General features: G+C 38.5%; 1 protein-coding gene across 2 annotated transcripts in view; it reads left to right on the forward strand.

Annotated features, from left to right (window-relative positions):
- Nucleotides 1-15: 15 nt before the first annotated feature.
- Nucleotides 16-23398, forward strand: part of Atl3 (atlastin GTPase 3) — a 49374-nt gene continuing 25991 nt past the window's right edge. Inside the window, exons 1-5 of one of the 2 annotated variants that reach the window (XM_077798027.1) lie at nt 16-116; nt 13984-14198; nt 14701-14844; nt 21508-21612; nt 22464-22514. In XM_077798027.1, the coding sequence (XP_077654153.1) occupies nt 71-116; nt 13984-14198; nt 14701-14844; nt 21508-21612; nt 22464-22514 (561 nt within the window). In that variant the 5' untranslated portion in view covers nt 16-70. Of the gene's footprint in view, nt 117-13983; nt 14199-14700; nt 14845-17438; nt 17522-21507; nt 21613-22463; nt 22515-23398 lie in introns of those variants that run through there. The other variant, XM_077798028.1, reaches the window with a different exon arrangement.

Consider the following 23398-nt stretch of genomic DNA (forward strand, 5'->3'; position numbering starts at 1 on the left):
CCCCAGTCCGCCCCTCCCCGCTCCTCGCCTCTGCCCCCCCTGCTGATTTTCTGCTGAAGGCTGAGGCTCCATGTTGTCCCCTCAGCGAGCGGTAGCGGCTGCCTCGAGAGGAGCAGGTGAGGCCGCCACTTGCCCCCGACCCGCCCTGTGGTCACCCCACCGCCCTCCCTCCTAAGGCTCGGAGGAGACTGCCTTCTAGTCCCGGGGCTGCGACCTCGCGCCTGTCGTCGTCCCTACGCTTCGCGCGTTTGGCGCCCGGGGCTCCTTGCGTGGCCCGTGGGGCGGCGCCTTCCTCAGCCTTGTCCTAGGAGCGGCCGCCCTGGCGCGGGTAGTCTGCTGCCCCTCGGCGCGGGCGCGGCGGCCTGCCAGTTCCGGGGGTCCCAGGGCGGCGTCCGTAGGCTCCGGCCTGCCGCGCCCTGCGCTGCGCTGGGCCGCGCGCTTGGGGCGGCTGCCCGCTCGGTGCCTGGGCGCCCGCAGGCTCCCGGGCCGGGACTCCGGGGCCGAGAGGCTCTGGCCCGGTTAACGGGCCGGGAGGGTTCGGGGTTTCTTAAAGCGGAGGGCTGCCAAGTGTCCTTAGAATTGGACGTTTTGTTTTTATCCTAACGACCTTGAGGCACTGACAAGTATTGGGAAAAGTTGGTTTTCCACCCTCTTATCGCCGTAAAGGAGATAAAAGAAAGGGCTTAAATTGACTCAGTAAGTTCTTTGAGTACGTTGGGTACCGTGCGCTGTTCTTGTGCTTCCCGAAGACGCAGAACTCGGTGACGGAATTAAAACCAAATAAGGTGTCAGCCCAAACTCACGACTGCAGTTTCGCCTGTCATCATACCTGGCTTTGCTCCTGTTTAATGTGTGTGCACCTGAAATCGCCAGAAGTTTCAGTTGCGAAATCTAAAGGCAAAAGCGTCAAGAACAGTGAAGCATCTTTTAATAAGTTCCATTCCTCAAATTTGAATAGGAAGTGGAATGTTTTGTGAAAGGCAACTAAAACGGTGCGATTCCCCATTTTGGCTAATTTTAGAATTAAGAAGCAGATTTAAGAAGTAGAATCTATGGTGTTTTAATATGTGTCAAGTATTTAGCATGGTAAGATACATACTGGGAATTCGTGTGGTTTTAACACCAGCAAAGGAAATATTTGGTTGGAGGGGCTCTCTGCATAACGAAGTATTAGGCTGGGCCAGCACTTTATCTTATTAGCTATGGTTTATCTCATGTAATTTTCATAAAATTAAGAAAAATAATACAGGGTAGATGTGATGTTGTGTTCTAGCATTTTTCTAAGTTTTCAGAAAATAAGGCTTATTTATTTTCTTTTGCTGTACTAGGAACCCAGGGTTTTGCCTATATGAGGCAAGCCCTGTAGCCCCTAGGGCTTAAACTAGGCTTAAAGCAAAAATAAATTTTTTTTTTTTTTTTTTTAGAGAGTGAGAGAGAGAGAGAGAGAGAGAGAGAGAGAGAGAGAGAGAGAGAGAGAGAATTTTAACATTTATTTATTTTTTCTTAGTTCTCGGCGGACACAACATCTTCGTTTGTATGTGGTGCTGAGGATCGAACCCGGGCCGCACACACGCTAGGCGAGCGCGCTACCGCTTGAGCCACATCCCCAGCCCAAAAAATAAATTTTAAATAGTTTAAACATTTAAGTTCTTTTTTTTTCCTCCCCTTCTATTTTAGATGTCAATCATAGGGAAAAAGTTATACTCACTAATTATTTAAAATGAAATAATAGAGAATTGGGTGAACAAGAGATATGAAGTTCTCTGCACTTCCCCAGTTCCCCAACATATGAACAGTCTAGTCACACATTCTTTTTTCAGATTTTTATAGACTACCCTAGGCAACCCTAGTTGTGTGTGAACTTGTTTGAGAGCTGGTTTAGAACTGACCGATAATGATTGGCATGCCTGTTAAAGTTCTTTATGACCTTGTATTCTGTATTGAGAAAGTGTTCAAGTAACACAACTGAATTTAAAGTTTGCCTGAATTTTAAAACATTTTTCTGAGTTGTCTTTGATATTCTTGGAACATATTATCTAAACACCAAAAGGAAAAGTGAGAGAAATCTCTTTATTTTTCATTTTTAAAAATCAATTTATTTATTTTACAGTACAATACATTTTGACATATTGTACACAAATGGAGCAAAACTTCTCATTCCTTTGACTGTACATGGTTCAGTCACTCCAGGGTGTAATCATACATGTATATAGGATAATAATGTCTGTCACTTTCTACTGTTCTTCCCATCCCCACAACCCCACCCCTCCCCTTAGAAATCTTTTATTTAAAAAAATCTTTGAGTTGCCTTACAGCCCTTCTGTACACTAGAATTATCCAGTGGCTTAAAACAAACAATCAAAAACAAAATCTTCCAATTCTTGAGTACCACTCATAAATTCTGATTTAATTCATTCAGGGACCAGGCAACAGTTAAAATTTCTCCAGTAATTCTATTTTGCATAGTACTTTATTTTTATTTTTTGGTACTGGGATTGAACTCAGGGGCACTTAACCATTGAGCTACATTCCCAGCTCTTTTTTATTTTGAGGGTCTCTTAAGTTGCTGAGGTTGGCTTTGAACTCGATATCCCACCTCATCCTCCCAAGTTGCTTGGATTGCAGATGTATGCTACTGTGTCAGTTGCATAGTTGTGTTTAATCAAGTTTTCCTATAGGTAGTTAGTTACATTTGAATTATTTCGTTGTTTTTTTAGAAAACAGAGTTTATTAATTGTCAATATGTATTTTGAAAAATTTTTTTCTGTGCAAATTTCTAAAAAATGCTTTTTACTTGCATGCACTTAAAAAATATCTTTATTATATTTACTTATTTGTATGTGGTGCTGAGGATCGAACCCAGTGCTTCACAAGAGCTCTGCCACTGAGCCACAACCCCAGCCCCTACTTGCATGCATTTTGATTGTTAGAACATGTTAGATGTATTTGACAGCTGAAGTATATTATGAATTAAAAAATTGTTGGGCTGGGGATGTGGCTCAAGCAGTAGCGCGCTCGCCTGGCATGCATGCGGTCTGGGTTCGATCCTCAGCACCACATACAAACAAAGATGTTGTGTCCGCCGAAAACTAAAAAATAAATATTAAAAAAAAAACTCTCTCTCTCTCTCTCTCTCTTTAAAAAAAAAAAAAAAGGTTGTCATTACTGATATAGTAGGCTGTTAAACAGAGCAGTGGAGTAAGCATATTTATGCCCTAAAATGATAAATATGAGCCAACTAAGTATTGTCAATTAATTAAGAAAGCCTTGTTAACTGGAACATTGCTAATTAAAACCTTTGGGTAACTAGATTGATTTTGGTGCTGTTCCTGTGTTTAGGAAAGAGACAAAATTACTTTTGAATTTACTCTGTTGAAATGTTTTTTCTCCACCTGTGGTATAGCCTGTTAGCCTTTTTATTTATTTATTTATTTATTTAATATTTTGAGACAGGAGTCTTTCTTTCTTTTTTTTTTTGGGGGGGGGTACTAGGGTTTGAACTCATGGGCTCTCAACCACTGAGCCACATCCCCAGCCCTCTTTTGTATTTTATTTAGAGATAGGGTGTCACTGAGTTGCTTAGTGCCTTGCAGTTACTGAGACCCGCTTTGAACCTGCAATCCTCTGAGACAGGAGTCTTTCCATGTTGCCCAGGCTGGCCGTGAAATTCTGAATCGATGTGATCCTCTTGCCTCAGTGTCCTCAGCATCATCTCACCCAGCTTCTGCCATCATTTTTAGATTTAGCCCTATTCCTGCATTCTCCATGTCAATAATGTTTAATCATAGTTGATCTTCATAAATCCTTGAAGCACTACAGAATTCCTTGGGCAGGACGATGGTAAATGCTTGCAATTCCAACTATGAGGGACATTGAGGCAGGAAGATTACAAGTTTAAGGCCAGCCTGGGCAATTTAGCCAGACCTTGTCTCAAAAAAAAAGAAAAAAACAACTTAGAATTCTTTTTTTTTTTTAAAATATCCTTTTAGTTGTAGATGGACACATTTCTTTTTTTTAATTTATTTTTATGTGGTATTAGAGATTCTTTTTTAAATTGATTTTATTATTATTTTTTAAATACATGACAACAGAATGCATTACAATCCTTATTACGCATATAGAGCACAATTTTTCGTATGTATATAAAGTATGTTCACGTCAATTTATGCCATTATACATGTACTTTTTTTTGCATTACAATTCTTAATAGATATACTACAATTTTTCATACAGATTCTTAATCAAAAGAAAATCTGGGGTGGGGATATAGCTCAGTTGGTAGAATGCTTGCCTTGTATTCACTAGGCCTTGGGTTTGATCTCCAGCACCACCAAAAAAAAAAAAATGGACCAGGTGTGGTGCTACATGCCTATAATCCCAATGACTTGGGAGGCTGAGGCAGGAGGATCATGAGTTCAAAGCTGATCTGAGCAAAAGCAAGGCACTAAGCAACTCAGTGAGACCCTGTCTCTAAATAAAGTACAAAATAGGGCTTGGTATGTGGCTCAGTAGTCGAGTGCCCGCCCTCCCCCGCGCCCCCCCTCCTCCCCCCCCCAAAAAAAAGAAAAGGAAATCTGGTTATCTTCAGCATTCTATACTAAGGCACAAAGTTTTTTTATTGGTGCTTTATAACTATACATAACAGATTTGTTGTTACATATTCAGATATGCATACACTATAATAGTGTAATTTGGTCCATTTAATACCTAATACCTCTCCTTTTCCTTCCATTCTTCCTTCCCCTGGGGCACAAAGGTTTTCTACAACAGAAGAATTGGAAAAAAACCTTCTTAGCCCTTTAGTTAATTAGAATATAAAATTTCCCCATTATTTTGGCTTATTGGGTTTTTACTAGTGTTTCACAGAAACAACCTTATATATGTATCTACTATCACATTCATTGCCTTAAGCCAGTGGAATATATTGCTCCCCCCGTTGCCCTAGCACCAGTTCTAAAGTTGGGAGAGGGCTTAGTATACTTATCCTTGCATATGATATGTTTTCTTTGGCTTTGTGAATCAGGAACTTTTAACAACTGCCAGTAAAGACAAGGCAAAAAAAATGGTATGCCTCTGTTTTTGGGTGTGTTGCTCTTGCCCTTTAGAGAATGTGGTATTTTAAAAGGAGACTGGAAAACTCAGGTCATAACTCAACCGTGAGTCACACAATATGCTCAGTAAAGTGTTCTGTAGCTTTGGTTCCTTTGCTTTTAAGAATTCTCTGGACAGGGCTGTGGCTGTGGTTCTGCGGTAGAGCACTTGTTTCGCATGTGTGAGGCCCTGAGTTCAATCCTCAGCACCACATAAATAAAATAAAAAGGTATTATGTCCACCTACAACTAAAAAAAATTAAAAAAAAAAAAGAATTCTCTGGACAGTAAAGATGAGTACTGAGGCTGGTTTTATACTAGTGATTCTTAAACCAGGGTGATTTTTGTTCCCATGGAACTTTAAAAAATGGCTGGAGATACTTTTGGGTCTCACAAATAGGAACACTGCTGGTTTCTAGTGGGTACAAGTAAGGAATGCTAAGTATCCTATAAGGTATTGGATGTGTGCCCCCGCTCCAGCAAAGAATTACCCAGCCCCAAATGTCAGTAGTGCTGAGGTTGAGAAATCTTGATATACACTGTCTCTTCACTATTGAATTAATTGACTAAATTCTGTGTGTGTGTGTGTGTGTGTGTGTGTGTGTATGTATGTATGTATGTATGTTGGGGATCAAACCTGGGGCCTTGCACAAGTTAAGCAAGTGTTCTACCACAGAGGCATTCCCCCAGCCCTGACTTTTCTGATAGCAATAGTAACTGCTTTCAATTAACTAATTTATTTCAGTTTGTCAGAGGGGCTTCTTAAATATTTGAGGGGCATTTAAACCTTTCCCCATAAAGTTTTTATCATAGAACTTATCTCCTAGAATTTATGTATTTTGTGAGACTGAAAAGTTCACCTATGATTTAGTAGTCACTTTTTTTCAACCTGTGCAGCTCCTTTGTATGTGCGTATGTGTGTAGGGGATTAAACACAGAGTGTTATACTACACTTAGCTATACCTCCAGTCCTCCTTTTTTTTTTTTTAAAGGACTGTAATTTTAGGAAAAGTTATCCTTTCATGTGTACAATGGTGTGTAATTATTATAGAGGTTATTTGAACAGGTGTATGAAACTTATTTATTAGTCTGGATTAAGGTGTTGTGCCAAAATTAAAGGACAAATTAGTATTATATAAATAGGAAAAAGGTTGTAATTTTTACTTAAGTTGTTAGAATGCTTTCTAATTATTCAAATATTTTCAGTATTTTCTATGTATTTGAAATGATGTCTGGTACAATATTTTTTAAAAATTTCTAAAATTTAGTTGTAAATGGACACAATACCTTTATTTTATTTATTTTTTTTTTGTGGTGCTGAGAATTGAACCCACTGCCTTACACATATTAGGCAAGTGCTCTACCATTGAGCCACAATTCCAGGCTCTGATACAGTATTGACATGAGTTATTTAAAGCAATCAGAATTGGCAATATAATATAGTATTTCTGTTGTTCAACATTTTCTAAAACATTTTTTTGTTTTGTTTTGTTTTTGTTTTTGATGGTGCTGGGGATTGAGCCTAAGGCTTTGTGAATGCCAGGCAAGTACTTTACCACAGAACCACATCCTGTCCCATAAAATGTAGGTTTTAAGTTGTGTTATATGTATAGGGCTGAAAGGTGTGACTATAGGAAAGACAGATCTTTATAGTTGTAAAAATGTCACATTTGGGGGTTGGGGATATAGCTCAGTTGGTAGAGTACTTGCCTTGCATGCATAAGGCCCTGGGTTCAATCCCCAGCACCACCACCACACACACAAAAAGGTCACACTTGTTATCCATAATCTTGTAAGTGCATGTAGTGTAGTATTAACTGTTGTCTCAGTGTGCAGATGTAGACTTTGGAAATAATTGCTTCTCTAAAGGGAGAAGGCACATAGGTTGCTACTGAAAGATACTGTCTCTGGAGATTAGATGAAATCTCCAGATATTAAAATTCTTGAGAAGTGAGAGTAATTTAACTGCACTAAGTGGGGCCCTCCCCCAAATGCCAGAACAAAACCCACAACTCCAAAACCTTCTGTAAATTACTGAGCAGGTTACTTTAATGTTTTCGGGAACAAATTTTTGGGTTACTGTTTAGCCAGTCCTGTAAAATTTAAATTAAGTGGAAGAATCAATAGGTTTCCTAGCAAGCTTGGCCAATTTAGTTATTCGGGAAATTAAATATCTTCTGCCTGATTTTCGTAGTGGAAATGCAGACAGAGAAGTTAAGTGATTTCTTCCTATTGCTACAGTCAGTGTAGAACAAGGTCCAGAATTCTGTTCTTACAGTTAGGGAAGGCTTTTCTCTCCGTACCTACTGCCTCATTAGAATAATAGCTTTTGCTAAAACTGAACTAAAATCATGGAAAAAATATTGGGATTTGGTGATGGATTACCTATAGGGAGATAGAACTGGGAAAATACACAGGCTTTGAGAGATTTGAGAGAAGTGGAGTAACTGAGGATTCATTCTGACAGTACTAAATGTAGTCTGGTGAAATGTTAGCACTGAAAAAGTTTTGAAAGTTGAAGCATTTGACCCATTTTATTGATGAGATTGAAGACCAGTCATGCCCAGGATCACATAAGCTGTTAGTAGAAGAACTGGAACAGGAACTTGTTTCCTGATTCTTAGGTCCATGTATTTCCTCATATTCCTCCTGAGAATGAGGTGAGTGGAACATCCAGGTAATCGTACTTTAGGCAATTGTGCATTTGTACTACATGGAAGTTAGAGAGCTAATGAAGTTGTGTCATCAAAATAGAGGGTATAGTTGAAATTATAAGAATAAAGAGCTCATTGAGGGCTGGGGTTGTGGCTCAATGGTAAAGTGCTTGCCTATCATGTGTGAGGCACTGGGATCCATCCTCAGCACCACATAAAAATAGATAAATAAAATAAAGGCATTGTGTCAATCCACCAAAAAAACCCACAAAAAACTCATTGAGGGAGTGAATGAGAATTTCAAGAGATGACCAGAGGGTTGGTGTATATCCACTGGAGGCTGAACAAGGAAAAGAACTAGTGAAAGAAGATGAAGAGTCTGGAAGAAAACTAGGGATATGCTCGTCACTGAATCCAAAGGTTTTAAGTTATAGAACTGGTGGCGTTTGTGTTTTGTCATAGAGGGGTAGAATTGACTGAGAATCAGGAGGGCCATTGGCTTTGGCAAGAGAGGTCATTGAAAACTAGAGAATAGTATCAAAAGATTGAGAGGAAAGTTATATTGCAAGGTGTTAAGGGAATGGGTAGATAACAAGTGGATGAAGGCATACCTTCAAGGACTTTGACCACAAAGGCAAGGAGAATGGGAGGGACAAGGAAAGACACCGATTTTTATTGAAGTGTTTTACATGTATTATTGGGTTTATGTTTACACTCCTGGGAAACATTTTTCCTATGTTAGATAATGGGGCTGAATGACAATTTCTCTGATTCCCTAAGAGCTCCCAGTTTGTTTGATCAATCTTCATTACAATATTGTAATACTATAATGAGTAGAATAGTAGTATGTGCAATATTTCAGTGGACACAGGAATGTGGAAAGAAGAAACTGTTTATTGAGTTCCTATTATGTGTCAGGCACTGTGCTTTGAGATGGGTATTAGATTTATAAATGGATAAAAATTGGTTAGAAATTTCTCCATATTCATATACTTACATTCTAAGTGGTGGAGTTTGTTTATTCCACAAATATTTATAAATGGCCCACTGCATGTGGGAACTGTTCTGAGAACTTGGGGGATATAGCATTTAACAAAAGAGATAAAAATTCTGGCCCAATAGGGCTACATTCTAGAAAGGAGAAATTCAAGATTCAGCCTTTTCCTGTCCTAATTCCAGAATCTTGTTTTTTCTTTTTAATATACTATGTAAATTGTTAGGGTCTGAGAGGATAGGGTAGGGTGATTAGGACAAAAGGGAAGGCTTCTTCTGAAGGTGAGTATTGAAGGATGAGCATGTATTTACTTGCTGTCAAGGGGGAAGGAGCATTTCAGGCCATTAAAACAAATGATTAAATAGGTTGTTCATTTGAAACTTGGAAGCAGGGCTGATTGGTACCTGAGGATGGATGGACCGACTGTCTTTTGTGGTAACTGGATTAACCCAGGGTCTTACATGTGCTAGGCAAGCAATCTCCCATTCAGCTACACTCCCAGCCCTTTCTTTTTGAGACAGTCTCTGCTAAATTGCCCAGGTTGGACTTGAGCTTGTGATCCTCTTGTCTTAGCCTTCTGAATTACTGAGATTACAGGTGTGCACCATCATGCCCAGCTTTAATCCTTGACTTTCTCCTAATAGGAAGACCAAAGAGAATAAATTTTCCTGGGAGGACAAGGAGATTGAAGAATTAGGAAATAAGAAGACAGTGGGAGAATGGTGAAAGGCTGGGCAGGGGTTATAGCTCAGTGGTGGGGTGCTTGCCTAGCATGTGTGAGGCACTGGGTTCAATTCTCAGCACCACATATAATAAATAAACAAAAATTCCATCAAAATTAAAAGAAACAAAAAAGAATGGTGAAAAGCTTCAACTTGAAGGATGGAGATTTTAGTTTTGAGCCATCCATCCACAGTTGCTGTTGTATATGTTATATATGTATTGTAATGAAGTAGAAGATTCAGTCCTAAGGAATGTGATGACATCATCAAAGGAACACCTGGGCTCTGTGACTTGGGTAATCAACTGAACAGCAAAGTTGGAAGGTGACATGATTAGGGGAGAGGGTTTGATAAAGGCTCTAAGAGATTGGGGCATCTGAAATATGAGGATTAGCAAAGGACCTTTATCTGATATTTGAAAAGAGATGAGTGGAAATGAAATTTTTACTTGGAAGATTAGTAATATAGTTTTGTTGTCTACAGAAAGCAAGAGGGAGAGATGGTGTTTTGAAAAGTGAGGATCACTCCAGCTCCCCGAACTAAATACAGCCTGTGCTCCTTTATTCTTGGGTATTGTAGGAAGCAAGAGAGGAAAGACTGTCTTCAGCTGGGCATGGTGGTATACCCCTTTAATCCCAGCTACCTAGTGGCTGGTTTCTAGGGTTGTACCTGAAGGAGCCACCAAATAAGTGATTTAAGTAAGACAGACATTTGTTTTTCTTTCAAGAGTGAACCAGTATGGCAGCTCCACTGTACAAAGTCCTAGGCCCTGCCTGTCCTATTACTTCAGTATTTTAGGGTGTTGCTTGCATCTGCTGGCCCAGGATGACTCACTCCTACTTGTACAGCTAAAGGGGGAAAATGCCTGCCCTGGAAGTTGCCTATGTCATTTCCCATTGGCCAGAACTTAAGTCACATGGTCATATTCCAGCTACAAGTTTGCTTAGAAATTTGTTTCTTTTGGGTAGTTATATGCCTGGCTAAAAATCTGTTACAAAGTAGAAGAAGGATATGAATATTAGGGGAATGACCAGCCATCTCTGCCACAATCAGAACTTAGTTTTGTACTTCTTTGAATACTGCATGGTACTTAGCACTGTGCCTTATCCATAAGGTATAAATAATTTATTCTTATTTTAATTTATTTTTAAAATTATTTTTTTTTGGTGGTACTGGGGATTGAACTACTCTACCTTTGAGTTGCATCCTCCATCCTTCTTTATTTTGAGACAGGGACCCTCTAAATTGTCCAGGTTGACCTTTAACTTGTGATCCTCTTGCCTCAGCCTGAGTCACTGGGATTACAGGCAAGTGCCACTGTGCCTGACTGATAAATTCTTGATTTCTTTTAGGTTTTGGATTTATCCATTACTTGGCATTATGAACCCTAAAAGGTTATCCACAGAAATTCTATCCAGGGAGGACAAGTATTAATTAATTAATATATATTTCTTACCACTATAGCATATTTTTATATTTTTATCTATATTTATAAATTGTTTTCTCATAGTCTACAAAGAAATAAAAAGTGAGAAGAACCCTTTTGTTGCTGACATTGCTAGTATAAAAAGTGAGCGGTTCCAGTATCTTAAAGGGTAGAGTCTGAGATTCAAGCTGATTTGTATGCTTTGCATGCTCTAACCATGTGACCTTCAGTGCCTTTCAGATGAAAGCCATTTGGAACATATTTGTGATTTGGGTCATACGTGCCTATATAATATGCTTTACTTAAAATGTGTCCTTAAATCTGAATTGATCTATTCTTTAGACTTAGCCTCCCTCTAAGCAACAATCTGGTGTGGTGTTTTCTAATATAATTAAGATATATAATTATTAGCGAATGTCCTTTTGAACTACCTAAAAAAAAATCTTTAATATAAGAGGCAAGTATAGAGAACTAGGTAGGGCTTTGCCTATTCTCTAGCCTCACTGGAAGTTTTTTTTTTTTTTTTTTAGTTGTAGATGACACAGTACCTTTGTTTTATTGTAATTTATTTTTATGTGGTGCTGAGGATTGAACCCAATGCCTCACACAATGCCAGGCAATCGCTCTACCACTGAGCCACCATCCCACCCCTCACTGGCAATTTTTGTAAACTTTCCATAAATCCACAATTACTAAATGGCTTTGAATTTCAAAGCAAATTTCTTTATGCTTTCAGCTCTGGTAGAGAAAGTACTTGTTAATTCTTACTTTTCAACTATAGAATTAATAGCCCCTGAAATGTTGACAGTTATTGAGAATGATCTGCAAATTGGATGAGGTATCACATGCCTGTAATCCTGGTGACTCTGGAGGCTGAGGCAGGAAGGTGGCAAGTTCCAGGACAGCCTGGGCAACTTAGTGAGACCCCGTCTCAAAATAAAATAAAAAGTCTGGAATGTAGCTCAGTAGTAGAGTGCCACTGGATTTAATCCCCACTACTGTACCCCCTCCCAAAAAACCTGCAAAACATAGCCACGTGAAAAGATCTTTTTCCAACTTATCTCTGGGACCTGTTGGGCAAGATACTAAAGCTTTTTTAAGCCTTCCTTTCCTCGTTTTTATAATGGGACATATTATTTACCTCATAGGGTTGTTCTGAAGATTAAATGACATATATAGAAGGTTTTGCAGTGGCAGATGACACCCTTTGATGGACATTTGTGTTATTTCCACTTTTGGGCAACTTTGAGTTAGGCTGATGTCAACATTCTTATTCAAGCTTTCTAGGCTTGAATTCTGGATCCTAGGATATGTTTAATTTTAGTATGCACTGGCAGTTTCCCAAAATGCCTGTACTATTTTATACTACCATTAGAATGTATGAGAATTCCAGTTGTTCCATATCCTCTCCCTTAGTTGATATTGTCATACTTGAAAATTTTTAGCTGTTCTGCCAGGCAGGATGTGGTTTTATGTGGGAAGCCATTGTGAAATGTGTGAAGACCTGTTTCAGCATGGTGGCCACTGAGGGGGTAGATCTGGGTATTGGGAATGTCCTGTGGCAGTCCCATTGGGTAAGATTGCCCAAATGTAAGCAAGCAAACCGTCCTCTCCCCCAAGCTCTGCTAAGAGGTCTCATGCAGTATGGGAGATGGGCGTGACCTGCTAGGGACCCAGCAGCATACTTGCCCCCACCTGTTTTGGTGAAGAACTTTCTATAGAATTTCTTTGATGTGTCCTGATATAAATAAAGTAAGCATAGGCTTCCTTCTTTGTTACAAGCTGGACCCATCTGGTCAGCTTTGCCTATCGCTGTTCTGGCTTTGAAACTGTACTTTTCTGTGTTCTGTGGTTATTTTATGGTACTACGTTTTTTAAAAATTTTTAGTTATAGATGGACACAATACTTTTATTTTGTTTATTTTTATGTGGTGCCGAGGATCGAACTCAGTGCTTCACACATGCTAGGCAAGTGCTCTATGGTACTACTTTTCTTAGCTTCTATTTCTCAGCCAGCCCATCCCTCTGGAAGGAAACCCTTTCCTTCCCCTGCGCAGGACGTGGGCAAGAGTTTTAATTTTCATCTCCTTGATAAGTAATGATTTTGACCATTGGGTATTCCTTTTTTTTGGGTGAAATTCCTGTTCATAGTCTTTCTCCATTATTATTATTTTTAAAAATTGGACTGTCTTTTTCTTATAGAGTTACTGATTCTGGATGTGAGTCCTTTGAAAATAGATATTGTGAATATTTTCTCCTTGTCTATGGCTTTTACTCGTTTATTGGAATTTTTTAATGGACATTCTTCATTTTAATGAAGTCTAAATTTGTTGTTTTTTATTTTTAGTGTTTTGGGTACTGGGGATTGAACTCGGGTACTCGACCACTGAGCCACATCCCCAGCCCTATTTGGTATTTTATTTTGAGACAGGGTCTCACTGAGTTGCTTAATACCTCACTGTTGCTAAGGCTAACTTTGAACTCAAGAACTTGCTGCCTCAGCGTCCCAAACCTCTGGGATAGTAGGTGTGCACCACCGCACCTGGCTTGTTTTTCACTTTTTATGATTAGTATATTTGTGCCCTGTTTAAGAAGTTTTTGCTCTTTCCATGTTAAAATGTATTAAGCTCCGTGTGGTGGTGCAAACCTGGAATCTCAGTGAGCACGGAGGCTAGGATAGGAGATCCCAAGTTCGAGTCGAGCCTGAGCAACTTAGTGAAACTTTATCTCAAAAAAAAAAAAAAAAGCTGGGGATGTGGCTCAAGCGGTAGCGCGCTCCCCTGGCATGCGTGTGGCCCGGGTTCAATCCTCAGCACCACATACAAACAAAGATGTTGTGTCCGCCGAAAACTAAAAAATAAATATTAAAAAATTCTCTCTCTCTCTTTCTCTCACTCTCACTCTCTCTTAAAAAAAAAAAAAAAGGACTGGGGATGGGGATGTAGCTAGGTAGTAGAATACCACTGGGTTCAATCCGTAGTACGATAAATAATAACTTTTATATGTATACATGTTGTCTATATGTATGTTTATATTTGCGTATGTATGTGTGTTTAAAAGAGTTTAAAACTAATATTTTTTCACAACGTTAACGTAGGTGATGCCATGGAAAGCGGAAAGCCTGGTCCAGTGCAAGTTGTTTTGGTTCAGAAAGAGCAGCATTCCTTTGAGCTAGAAGAAAAAGCGTTGGCTAGCATTCTTCTGCAGGACCATATCCGAGATCTCGATGTCGTGGTTGTGTCAGTGGCTGGTGCCTTCCGAAAGGGCAAATCCTTCATTCTGGATTTTATGCTGCGATACTTATATTCTCAGGTAAGGGATAATTAGTTTATCTCATGATGAGAAATGAGACTTTTATGTCCAAAAAAGCAAAATAAGCTCTTGAATTATCCTTGAAGTGTAAAATTACTTGTTTTCGATTTAATTGAGGCCCAGGCTGTGCTACAGGCTATGCTTGTATTCCCAGCAACTCTGGAGGCTGAGGCTAAGGATCACAAGTTCTAGGTCAGCCTCAGCAATTTAGTCTTAAGTTGCTTAGATCTTGTTTCACACACATACAAAAAAAAAAAAAAAAAACCAAAAAAAAAAAGTCCGGGACTGTGACTCAGTGGTAAAGGGTTCCTGAGTTCAATCTCTGGTTACTCCTGTCCCCCTCCCCCCCAAAAAATAAAGATTTAGTGGAGGGGTCTGGGGTATAGCTCAGTAATAGAGTGTTTGCCTTGTATCTATGAGGTAAGGTCTTGGGTTTGATCTCCAGTAATGAATGGGGAAAAAAAAATGGCAAATTAATGGAAATGTCTTATTTATCCTTTAGAAGGAAGGTGGCCATTCAAATTGGTTGGGTGACCCAGAAGAACCATTAACAGGATTTTCATGGCGAGGAGGCTCTGACCCAGAAACCACTGGGATTCAGATCTGGAGTGATGTTTTCACTGTGGAGAAGCCAGGTGGGAAGAAGGTAAGGATGAAAACAAAAAAACAAAAAGAAAAGAAAAACAACAAAAAAGTGAACTTTAAGTATACTGTGTTAATTCATTTAAAAAATATTATTTTTAATCAAAGTGTTGTAAGTGTATGGTTTAAAAATAACATTTGGACATAATGTGTAAAAGTTCAACTACATGATTCTTCTGTAAGGCTTCTAACAGGAAGTAGCTGTCAATGTGTTGTTCTTCCCTCTCCCAGTTTTCACTTTCTAGAGGCTTTGCTTTCACTATTAAGAATGTTACCTCTATTTTTTACTTCTTGTCCCTGTTCATGTCATGAGTGGCACATACCTGCTACCATTGTTGTGAGAACTGATGAGTGAGATAGCCTGGAGAAGGTGGGCATTCACTCCCCAGCCCTAGTAAGCTTCCCATCTGGTGGCATCCATACCTAATAAGCTGCAGTTGCAGAGTCTCTTCACAACTTATATGATTGGGAGAGCAGGTCTTGTATTTCTTACACTGACTTTATACCATTCCTTGTTTTTAGCCCTGTGCCTTCTTAGCTGTTTGTGTCTGAGTCTTTCCAGACTCAGAAGATTTCACATCCCCTTTCTGGTTGTTCAGTTTCAACCTTTCCCTAATCAAAGTTCTAATTTAGGATTGGGAGCTGAAGAGTTGATACACAATTTTTTTGGTTTTGTTTTTGGGTACTGGGGGTTGGACCCAGTTATGCTTTACTACTGAGCTATATTCCTAGCCTTATTTTTTTTGGTGGTACTAGGGATTGAACCCAGGGCCTTGTGCATGAAAGTCAAGCATGTTACCAGCTTAGCTATATTCCCAACCCCCCATTCCTAGACTTTAAATTTTTTTTTTTTTTTAATTTTCATACAGCGTCTCACTAAGTTGCTTAGGGCTTTGCTAAGTTGCTGAGGCTATCCTTGAATTTGTGATCCTTCTGCCTTAGTTTCTTTCTTGAGTTGCTGGGATTACAGGTATGTAACACTTTGCCCAGGTGATACACAATTCTTTTTTTTTTTTTTTTTTTTAAGAAATTTATGTAAATTTTATTTGTTGACCTTTTTTTTTGTACTGAGGATTGAACTCAGGAGCACTTGGCCTCTGAGCCACATCCCCAGCCCTATTTGGTATTTTATTTTGAGACAGGGTCTCATTTAGTTGCTTAGTGCCTTGCCATTGTTGAGGCTGGCTTTGAACTTTCGATCCTCCTGCCTCAGCCTTCCAAGCTGCTGGGATTACAGGCATGTGCCACTGTGCCCGGCCACAATTCTTTAAGAAAAAAAAAAAATTTAATAGTAAATAGACACAGAATACCTTTGTTTTATTTTTATGTGGTGCTGAGCATTGAACCCAGTGCCTCACACATGTGAGGCAAGCACTTTACCACTGAGCTACAGTCTTAGCCCCATGACTATTGATTCTTAACATTTTGGGACATTTCTAGGAAGTTAGTATTAAGGAAGCTTTGTTTTTAATTTTTGATATTTGTAGGTCCTTCTTTTTTTTAAATCCTTTTGAATTGACTCTTTTATGAAGCTCCATGTTTTTTGTTATCATTTTGTTTTTTGCCTTTTAAAAATATTAATAGTTTTATAACCCGCGCCCTTTTTTTTTTTTTTTTTAACTAAGGATTGAACTCCAGGGTCATTCTACCACTGAGCTATATCACCAGCCACCTTTTTTTTTTTTTTTAACTTAAATTTTTTTTTTTTTTTGTACTGGGGATTAAACTCAGGGGCATTTAACCACTGAACCACATCCCCAATCCTTAATTTTAAATTTTGAGACAAAATTTCTTGAAGTTTCCCAGGGTTGCCTCAATCTGTGATTCCCCTGCCTTAGCCTCCTGAATAGTTGAGATTCTAGGCATAAACCACTGTGCCAGCAATACACTTATTTTTTTTTTAATTTTTTTTTTTTTTTAAAGAGAGAGTGAGAGAGGAGAGAGAGAGAGAGAATTTTTTTTTTTAATATTTATTTTTTAGTTCTCGGCGGACACAACATCTTTGTTGGTATGTGGTGCTGAGGATCGAACCCGGGCCGCACGCATGCCAGGCGAGCGCGCTACCGCTGAGCCACATCCCCAGCCCTTAATTTTAAATTTTTAAAAATTTATTTAAATTTCTAGAAACTTTTTTATTCTTATACATGACTAAACTTAATTTTTTTAAAGCAGTTTTAGGTTTACAGGAAAATGGTTTGGAAAGTAGAGTTCCCACACTTACGATTCTCTGTCAGTTACCCACTGATGTGTATGATATATTGATTACACTTTAATGAACCAGTCTTTATCTCTTATCATTAATTAAAGCTCAGAGTTTACATTAGGGTTTACTCATTGTGTTGGACATTGTGTGGATTTTGACAAATGGATAATGGTGGTTTTCTACCATTTGGATCATATAGAATAAAAATTGCCCTAAAAATTCTCTGACTTACCTGTTTTTTTCTCTCTCTTCTTTTGTCTCCCCAGATTTCAGACATCCACTGATATTTTTATTTTTTATTTATTTTTTGGTGCTGGAAATTGAACCTGGGAGTGCTTAACCACTAAACTACTCTCCAATCCTTTTTTATTTTTGAGATAGGGTCTCACTAAGTTGTTTGGGACCTGCTAAAATTGCTGAGGCTGGCTGTGAACTTGTGATCCTCCTGCTTCACCCTCCCAAGTCACTGGGATTATAGGTGTGCGCCACCACTCCCAGCTATATTTTTACTTATTCATAGTTTTGTCTTTTCCAGAATGTCATATAGTTGGACTCAAACAGCATGTAGCCATTTCAGAATGAATTCTTTCACTCAGCAATGTGCTTTTAAGGTTCCTCCATATCTTTGTATTTCTTGATAGCTTATTTTTACTGTTGAATATTTCATTGTATGGAGGTATCATCATTTGTTTATGTGTTTACCTGCTGAAGAATATCTTGGTTATTTCCAAATTTTGGCAGTTAAATCAATCAACCAATCTCTCTCTTTCTCTCTCTCTCTCTCTCTCCCCCTCCCTCTCTCTCTCCCTCTCTCTCTCCCTCTCTCTCTCCTTCTCTCTCTCCCTCTCTGTCTCTCTCCCTCTCCCTTTCTCCCTCTCTCCTATGATTGCTGAATTATTAATAGAGAATGTGTTTAGTGTTGTAAGAACCTGCCAAACTAAAAAAAGAGTGGCTGTACCATTTTGCATTTCCACCAACAATGAATGAAGGGTTCCTTTTACTCTACATCTTCACCAGCATCTGATGTCGGTGTTTTGGGTTTTCATTATTCTAACAGATATGTAGTACTATCTCACCATTAGTTTCCTTCTCTTAATGTTAAAACTTTCAGCAGGATCAGGAATGCTTTATATTGGATATATGACATATTAATGACAATTCTTCTTTTTTTAAATTTTTCTTAGTTGTAGATGGATACAATACATTTATTTATTTATTTATTTATTTTTATGTGGCCCTGAGTATTGAACTCAGTGCCTCACATATTCCAGGCAAGCATACTGCAACTGAGCAACTAAGCTACAATCCCAGCCCGATAACAATTCTTTATATGTTAGCCAAAATAAAGTTTAGTATGATTTTCTTTTCTTTTTTCTTTTTTTTTTTTAATACTCAGGGAGATTATAGCCTGGAAACTTAAGTGATTTAAAAAGTGGAGAATTCTTTTTATTTGCTTTTGCATTTTAACTAAGAGTCAATATCAATAATTATTAAGATCTGGAACTTACATATTAAACATCCTAAGAATATTCTACATTTCATAATTGTCATTGCTTCCTTTTCCTTTTTTATAATCTTTGTTAAAGTGAACATCCTGAAAATATCTTGTTGAGTAAAATTGCAATTGTGTCTTGAGGCCACAGCTTTTTAAAAATTTTTTTTGGTACTGGGGATTGAAGCCATGGGCACGTAACTACTGGGCCACATCCTCAGCCCTTTTTGTATTTTATTTAGAGACAGGGTCTTGCTGAGTTGCTAAATGCTTTGCTAAGTTGCTGAGGCTGGCTTCAAACTCTTAATCCTCCTGCCTCAGCCTCCCAAGCCGCTGGGATTATAGGTGTGCATTACCATGCCTGGCTGAAGCCACAGCTTTTTAAACTGTTAGTATTCTGTTAGAGGTAGAAAAATCAGTCTATTGGCTCATAACCAGTATTTAAAACATTTCAAAGAACTAGAACAGAATAGAAATTTTCATAGTGGAGTGTGCATAAAAATCTGGTTTCAGCTTTTTGTACAGGTGTATTTATTTGATTATGGTATAAAGTATATTTCTCACAGTGGTTTCCAGCCAAAAACATTAGAAAGCCACTGTGAAGTGGAATTGCTGGGAGTGGGAAGGCTCATTTCCCCTTTCTTGAGAATACCCTTTATAGCTACTGACAGATGTTCTTGATAGTGGTTATGGCTGTTTACTGTTCCATTATATGGTATGAGAATACCATTTCTTCCAACTCCTTCCCCTCAAAGAAATTTTCTTTAGTATTTCCCCTTGTTTGCTTTTTTTAGTCTAGTTTTTCTAGTTAGCAAATGCATCCCAGGATTAACTCTTTTTTATTGAGATACAATTAACACTAGAAAATTAATCATCTAGAAGCATTTATTTATTTATTTATTTATTTATTTATGGTGCTGGAGATTGAACCCAGGACCTTGTGCATGCAAGCACTCTACCAACTGAGAATATCCCCAGCCCCTATTTTGTGTTTTTTAATATACTTCTAAGCTGTTGCAGGTATCACTACCATATAATTCTGGAACCTTTTCATTAGATCAAAGAGAAACCCAGGGAGCTGGAGTTGTAGCTCAGTGGTAGAGCGCTTGCCTTGTACGTGTGAGACACTGCCTTGTACGTGTGAGACGGCACCAAATATAAATAAGCAAATAAAATAAACGTCCATCAACAATTAAAAATATATATAAAAAAAGAAAAAGAAAAAAAGAAACCTCAGTATCCATTAGCAGTCAGTCCCCATTTCCCTCTTCTGTCAACCACTGGCCACTACTACTCTGCTTTCTTCATGACTCTGTGACATTTCACATGAATGAAGTGTTATGTGTTTTTTCATGTCTTCCCTCTTGTACTAGGCTCAGTGCCCTCATGGCTCATCTATGATGTAGTATGCATCAATATTTTACTCCTTCCATGGCTAAATAATACTCCATTTTATGAATATGCCACATTCTCTGTCATCAGTTGATGGAAATTTGGGTTGATTATACTTTCTGGCTATTGTGAATAATGCTGCCTTGAACAGTTGTATACAAGGTAGCTGTACCAACCTATTTTTCTCACTAGTAATACAGGAGGCTTTAGTTTTCATATCCTTGACAACTCTTGATGCTATATATCTTTTTTGGGGGGTACTGAGAATTGAATTCAGGGGAACTCAACCACTGAGTCACATCCCTAGCCATATTTGGTATTTAATTTAGAGACGGTCTCACTGAGTTGCTTAGTGCCTAGCTTTTGCAGAGGCTGGCTTTGAACTCACAATCCTCCTGTCTCAGCCTCCCAAGCTGCTGGGAATACAAGCATGAGCCACAGTTCCCGACTGAGGCTGTGCGTTTCATCATCAGTCCTGAAAAAAAAAAAATCTGTTTTAATTGTGTAATCTTTATTTTTAAGTTGTACAGTTTCTTATTTATTCTAGATACTAGTCCTTCTCGTTGTGTGTTTGTGTGTGTGTTGCCTTTTTCACTTTTATTTTTTTTTAGTTGTAAATGGACACAATATCTTTTATGTATTTATTGTTATATGGTGCTGATGGAACCCAGTGCCTCACCCCTGTGAGGCAAGCACTCTATCACTGAGCTACAGCTCCAGCCTGCCTTTTCACTTTCTTTTTTTTTTTAAATTTTTTTTATTTTTTAGTTATAAATGAACACAATATCTTTATTTATTTTTATGTGGTGCTGAGGATTGAACCCAGTGCCTCATACATCTAGGCTGGTGCTTTACCACTGAGCCACAACCCCAGCCCCTCACTTTCTTAATAGTGCCCTAATAACTACAAAAGTTGTCCCTGGCCCCCCCTCCTTCCCAGTTCTGGTTATTGAACCCGGAGGCAATATTACTGCACTACATCCATAGGCCTTTAAAAAAGGAGTTTGGGGCTGGGGTTGTGGCTCAGTGGTAGAGTGCTTGCCTATCATTCGTGAAGCACTGGGTTCAATCCCCAGCACCCCATAAAAAATACTAAATAAAGATATTGTGTCCATCTACAACTAAACAAACAAACAAACAAACAAACAAAAAAACCTTTAAAAGATAGGGTCCTGCTAAGTTGCCTGGCTGGACTTTTAGCTTGTGAATTTCCTGCTTCAGCCTCCCAAGTATCTGGGATTGCAGGCGTGCATCACCACACTTACCTAGTTTTTAAAATTTATTTTTTAACAATGAAAAACCATTGAACGACTGATGGGGTAGTGAGGTGATTGATTTCAGTGTTGGCTGTTTTGATTGGTGGGGCAATTTTCCTCCTGTGTTGCCTTGTTTGCCTCTGTTTTGTGGCATCTCACCGGGTCAGAACAGATGTTCTCCAGCAAAATGCTCTGGTCAAAGCAAGGTACCTGAATAATTGTTCTTTTCTAATAGACACTAAGTGGGTGCTTGAGGCTCATATAAACAAATCTGTCCTTTACATTTTCTCTCTTCAACATATTTTATTTGTATTTATTTTTTAGGTTGCAGTTATTCTGATGGACACACAAGGGGCTTTTGACAGCCAGTCAACTGTGAAAGACTGTGCCACCATTTTCGCTCTAAGCACCATGACTAGTTCTGTTCAGGTAAAAACCACTTAACTTAAAATAAGAGGAAATAGGATAAAGGGAGGCCATCAATTTTTTTTTTCTTTTGGGTACGGGTGATTAACTCGGAGGCACGCAATCATTGATCCTCATCCTCAGCCCTATTTTGTATTTTATTTAGTGACGGGATCTCACCAAGTTGCTTAGCACCTTGCTTTTGCTGAGGCTGGCTTTGAACTCATGATCTTTCTGTCTCAGCCTCTCGAGCTGCTGGGATTATAAATGTGCACCAGCGTGCCCAGTCTATCTAGTTTTAGTTACTGTTCTATTAAAAAGAATTCCTGTGATGATATGGAAATGTTCTTTTTAGACTATAGATGTAAGACAAACTCTTAGCTCAAGAAGGGGGGCTAAATTATTTTTCCTCTTTGGTGATAATCATATGTAATATGTTCTAGGAAAGGTCCAAAATTTGGAAATTGAAATTATGTCTTTTATGTAGGAAATGTAGATTTGGTAAGAACTTAGGAAAATTATATTTTATAATGTAAAGGAAGAATTTTTTATTCCAACCTTGTATTTTTTTTTCTCAAAGACAGATAGTATTACTGTTTGAATGGGCTTCACTTTCTTATACGTAAGCCTTTAATTGTCCACACTTCTTTTTTTTTATTCAATTTTTAATTGTAGTTGGACATAATACCTTTATTTTATTTATTTATTTTTATGTGGTGCTGAGGATCAAACCCAGGGCCTTGCACATGCTAGGTGAGCACCTACCACTGAGCCACAACCCAGTCCGTGTCCAAACTTCTTTTTGAATGCTTTAGGCTTATTTGGGATTTGTTTGAAGTAAGTCAGAATAGATCAAGTTGGGTTTTGTTTTCTAGATTTATAATTTGTCTCAGAACATTCAGGAAGATGATCTTCAACAGCTGCAGGTATGTATTATAAATATTTTAACATCATAATCCATCACTTAAAGTTTTAAGAGTAAGAAAACTATGAGAACTGAATAGTTTTTTAGCAAATGATTGAAACCTGAAGCATTTGGTTCTTAGTAATCCTACACTGATGTCTATGGCTGAGGTGGAGCAATGGTGGTCAGCAGGAAAGGTGTTACAGATTGGGGAAGAGAATTAAATAAAATGGATGAGTAAGAGCTTCAAGTATATGGTGGGTGAGATGTTAAAGGAGAGGGAGCAGCAAGAAGGGGTTTCAGGGTGTGATGGGAGGGGCTGAATGATGAAGTCAGAGAGGCGGTGAGATCAGGTTCACACCTGGCCTTGGGTATTTCTTGTCGGGGAGATGGGAGCCATAGGGAGTTTTGAGCAGAGGAGTGATGCTATCTGACATTGTAAAAGGATCACTGGCTGCTGGATTCAGAATGTTTAGGGGTCCAAGAATGCATTCAGTGAGAACGGTTATGGAGTTACTGCAGTAATGCAGGTGAGGTTAAATAAATTAGTATTTGTTAAATGCATAGAATTATGTGCCTAGAAAGTAGTGTTTTCTAGTGTTTAACAGTTGCTAACCACTATTATTATTACTGTTACTACAATTATTATTCAGTGACTTCTTCATAGCAGTTCTTACCTGTTTTTCCTATAAAACACTTTTTTGTTGGGTATTCTAGGGTTGGATGCAATTCTTAGCATGCTTCTCTACTTTTACTTCCCCCAGTGACAATTCAAGTGAGTGAGTGTATCAGTTATGAGAGGGATTCCCTTGAATTATATATATTGTCTAGTCTTTTTAATAAAACAAGATCATTGTTAAAATTGGCCCTTAATAACTAAATGGCAATTATTTGTACTCTTTAATT

Source organism: Urocitellus parryii, chromosome 4 (genome assembly GCF_045843805.1).
Source record: "Urocitellus parryii isolate mUroPar1 chromosome 4, mUroPar1.hap1, whole genome shotgun sequence".
In the NCBI taxonomy this organism is placed as follows: Eukaryota; Metazoa; Chordata; class Mammalia; order Rodentia; family Sciuridae; genus Urocitellus; species Urocitellus parryii.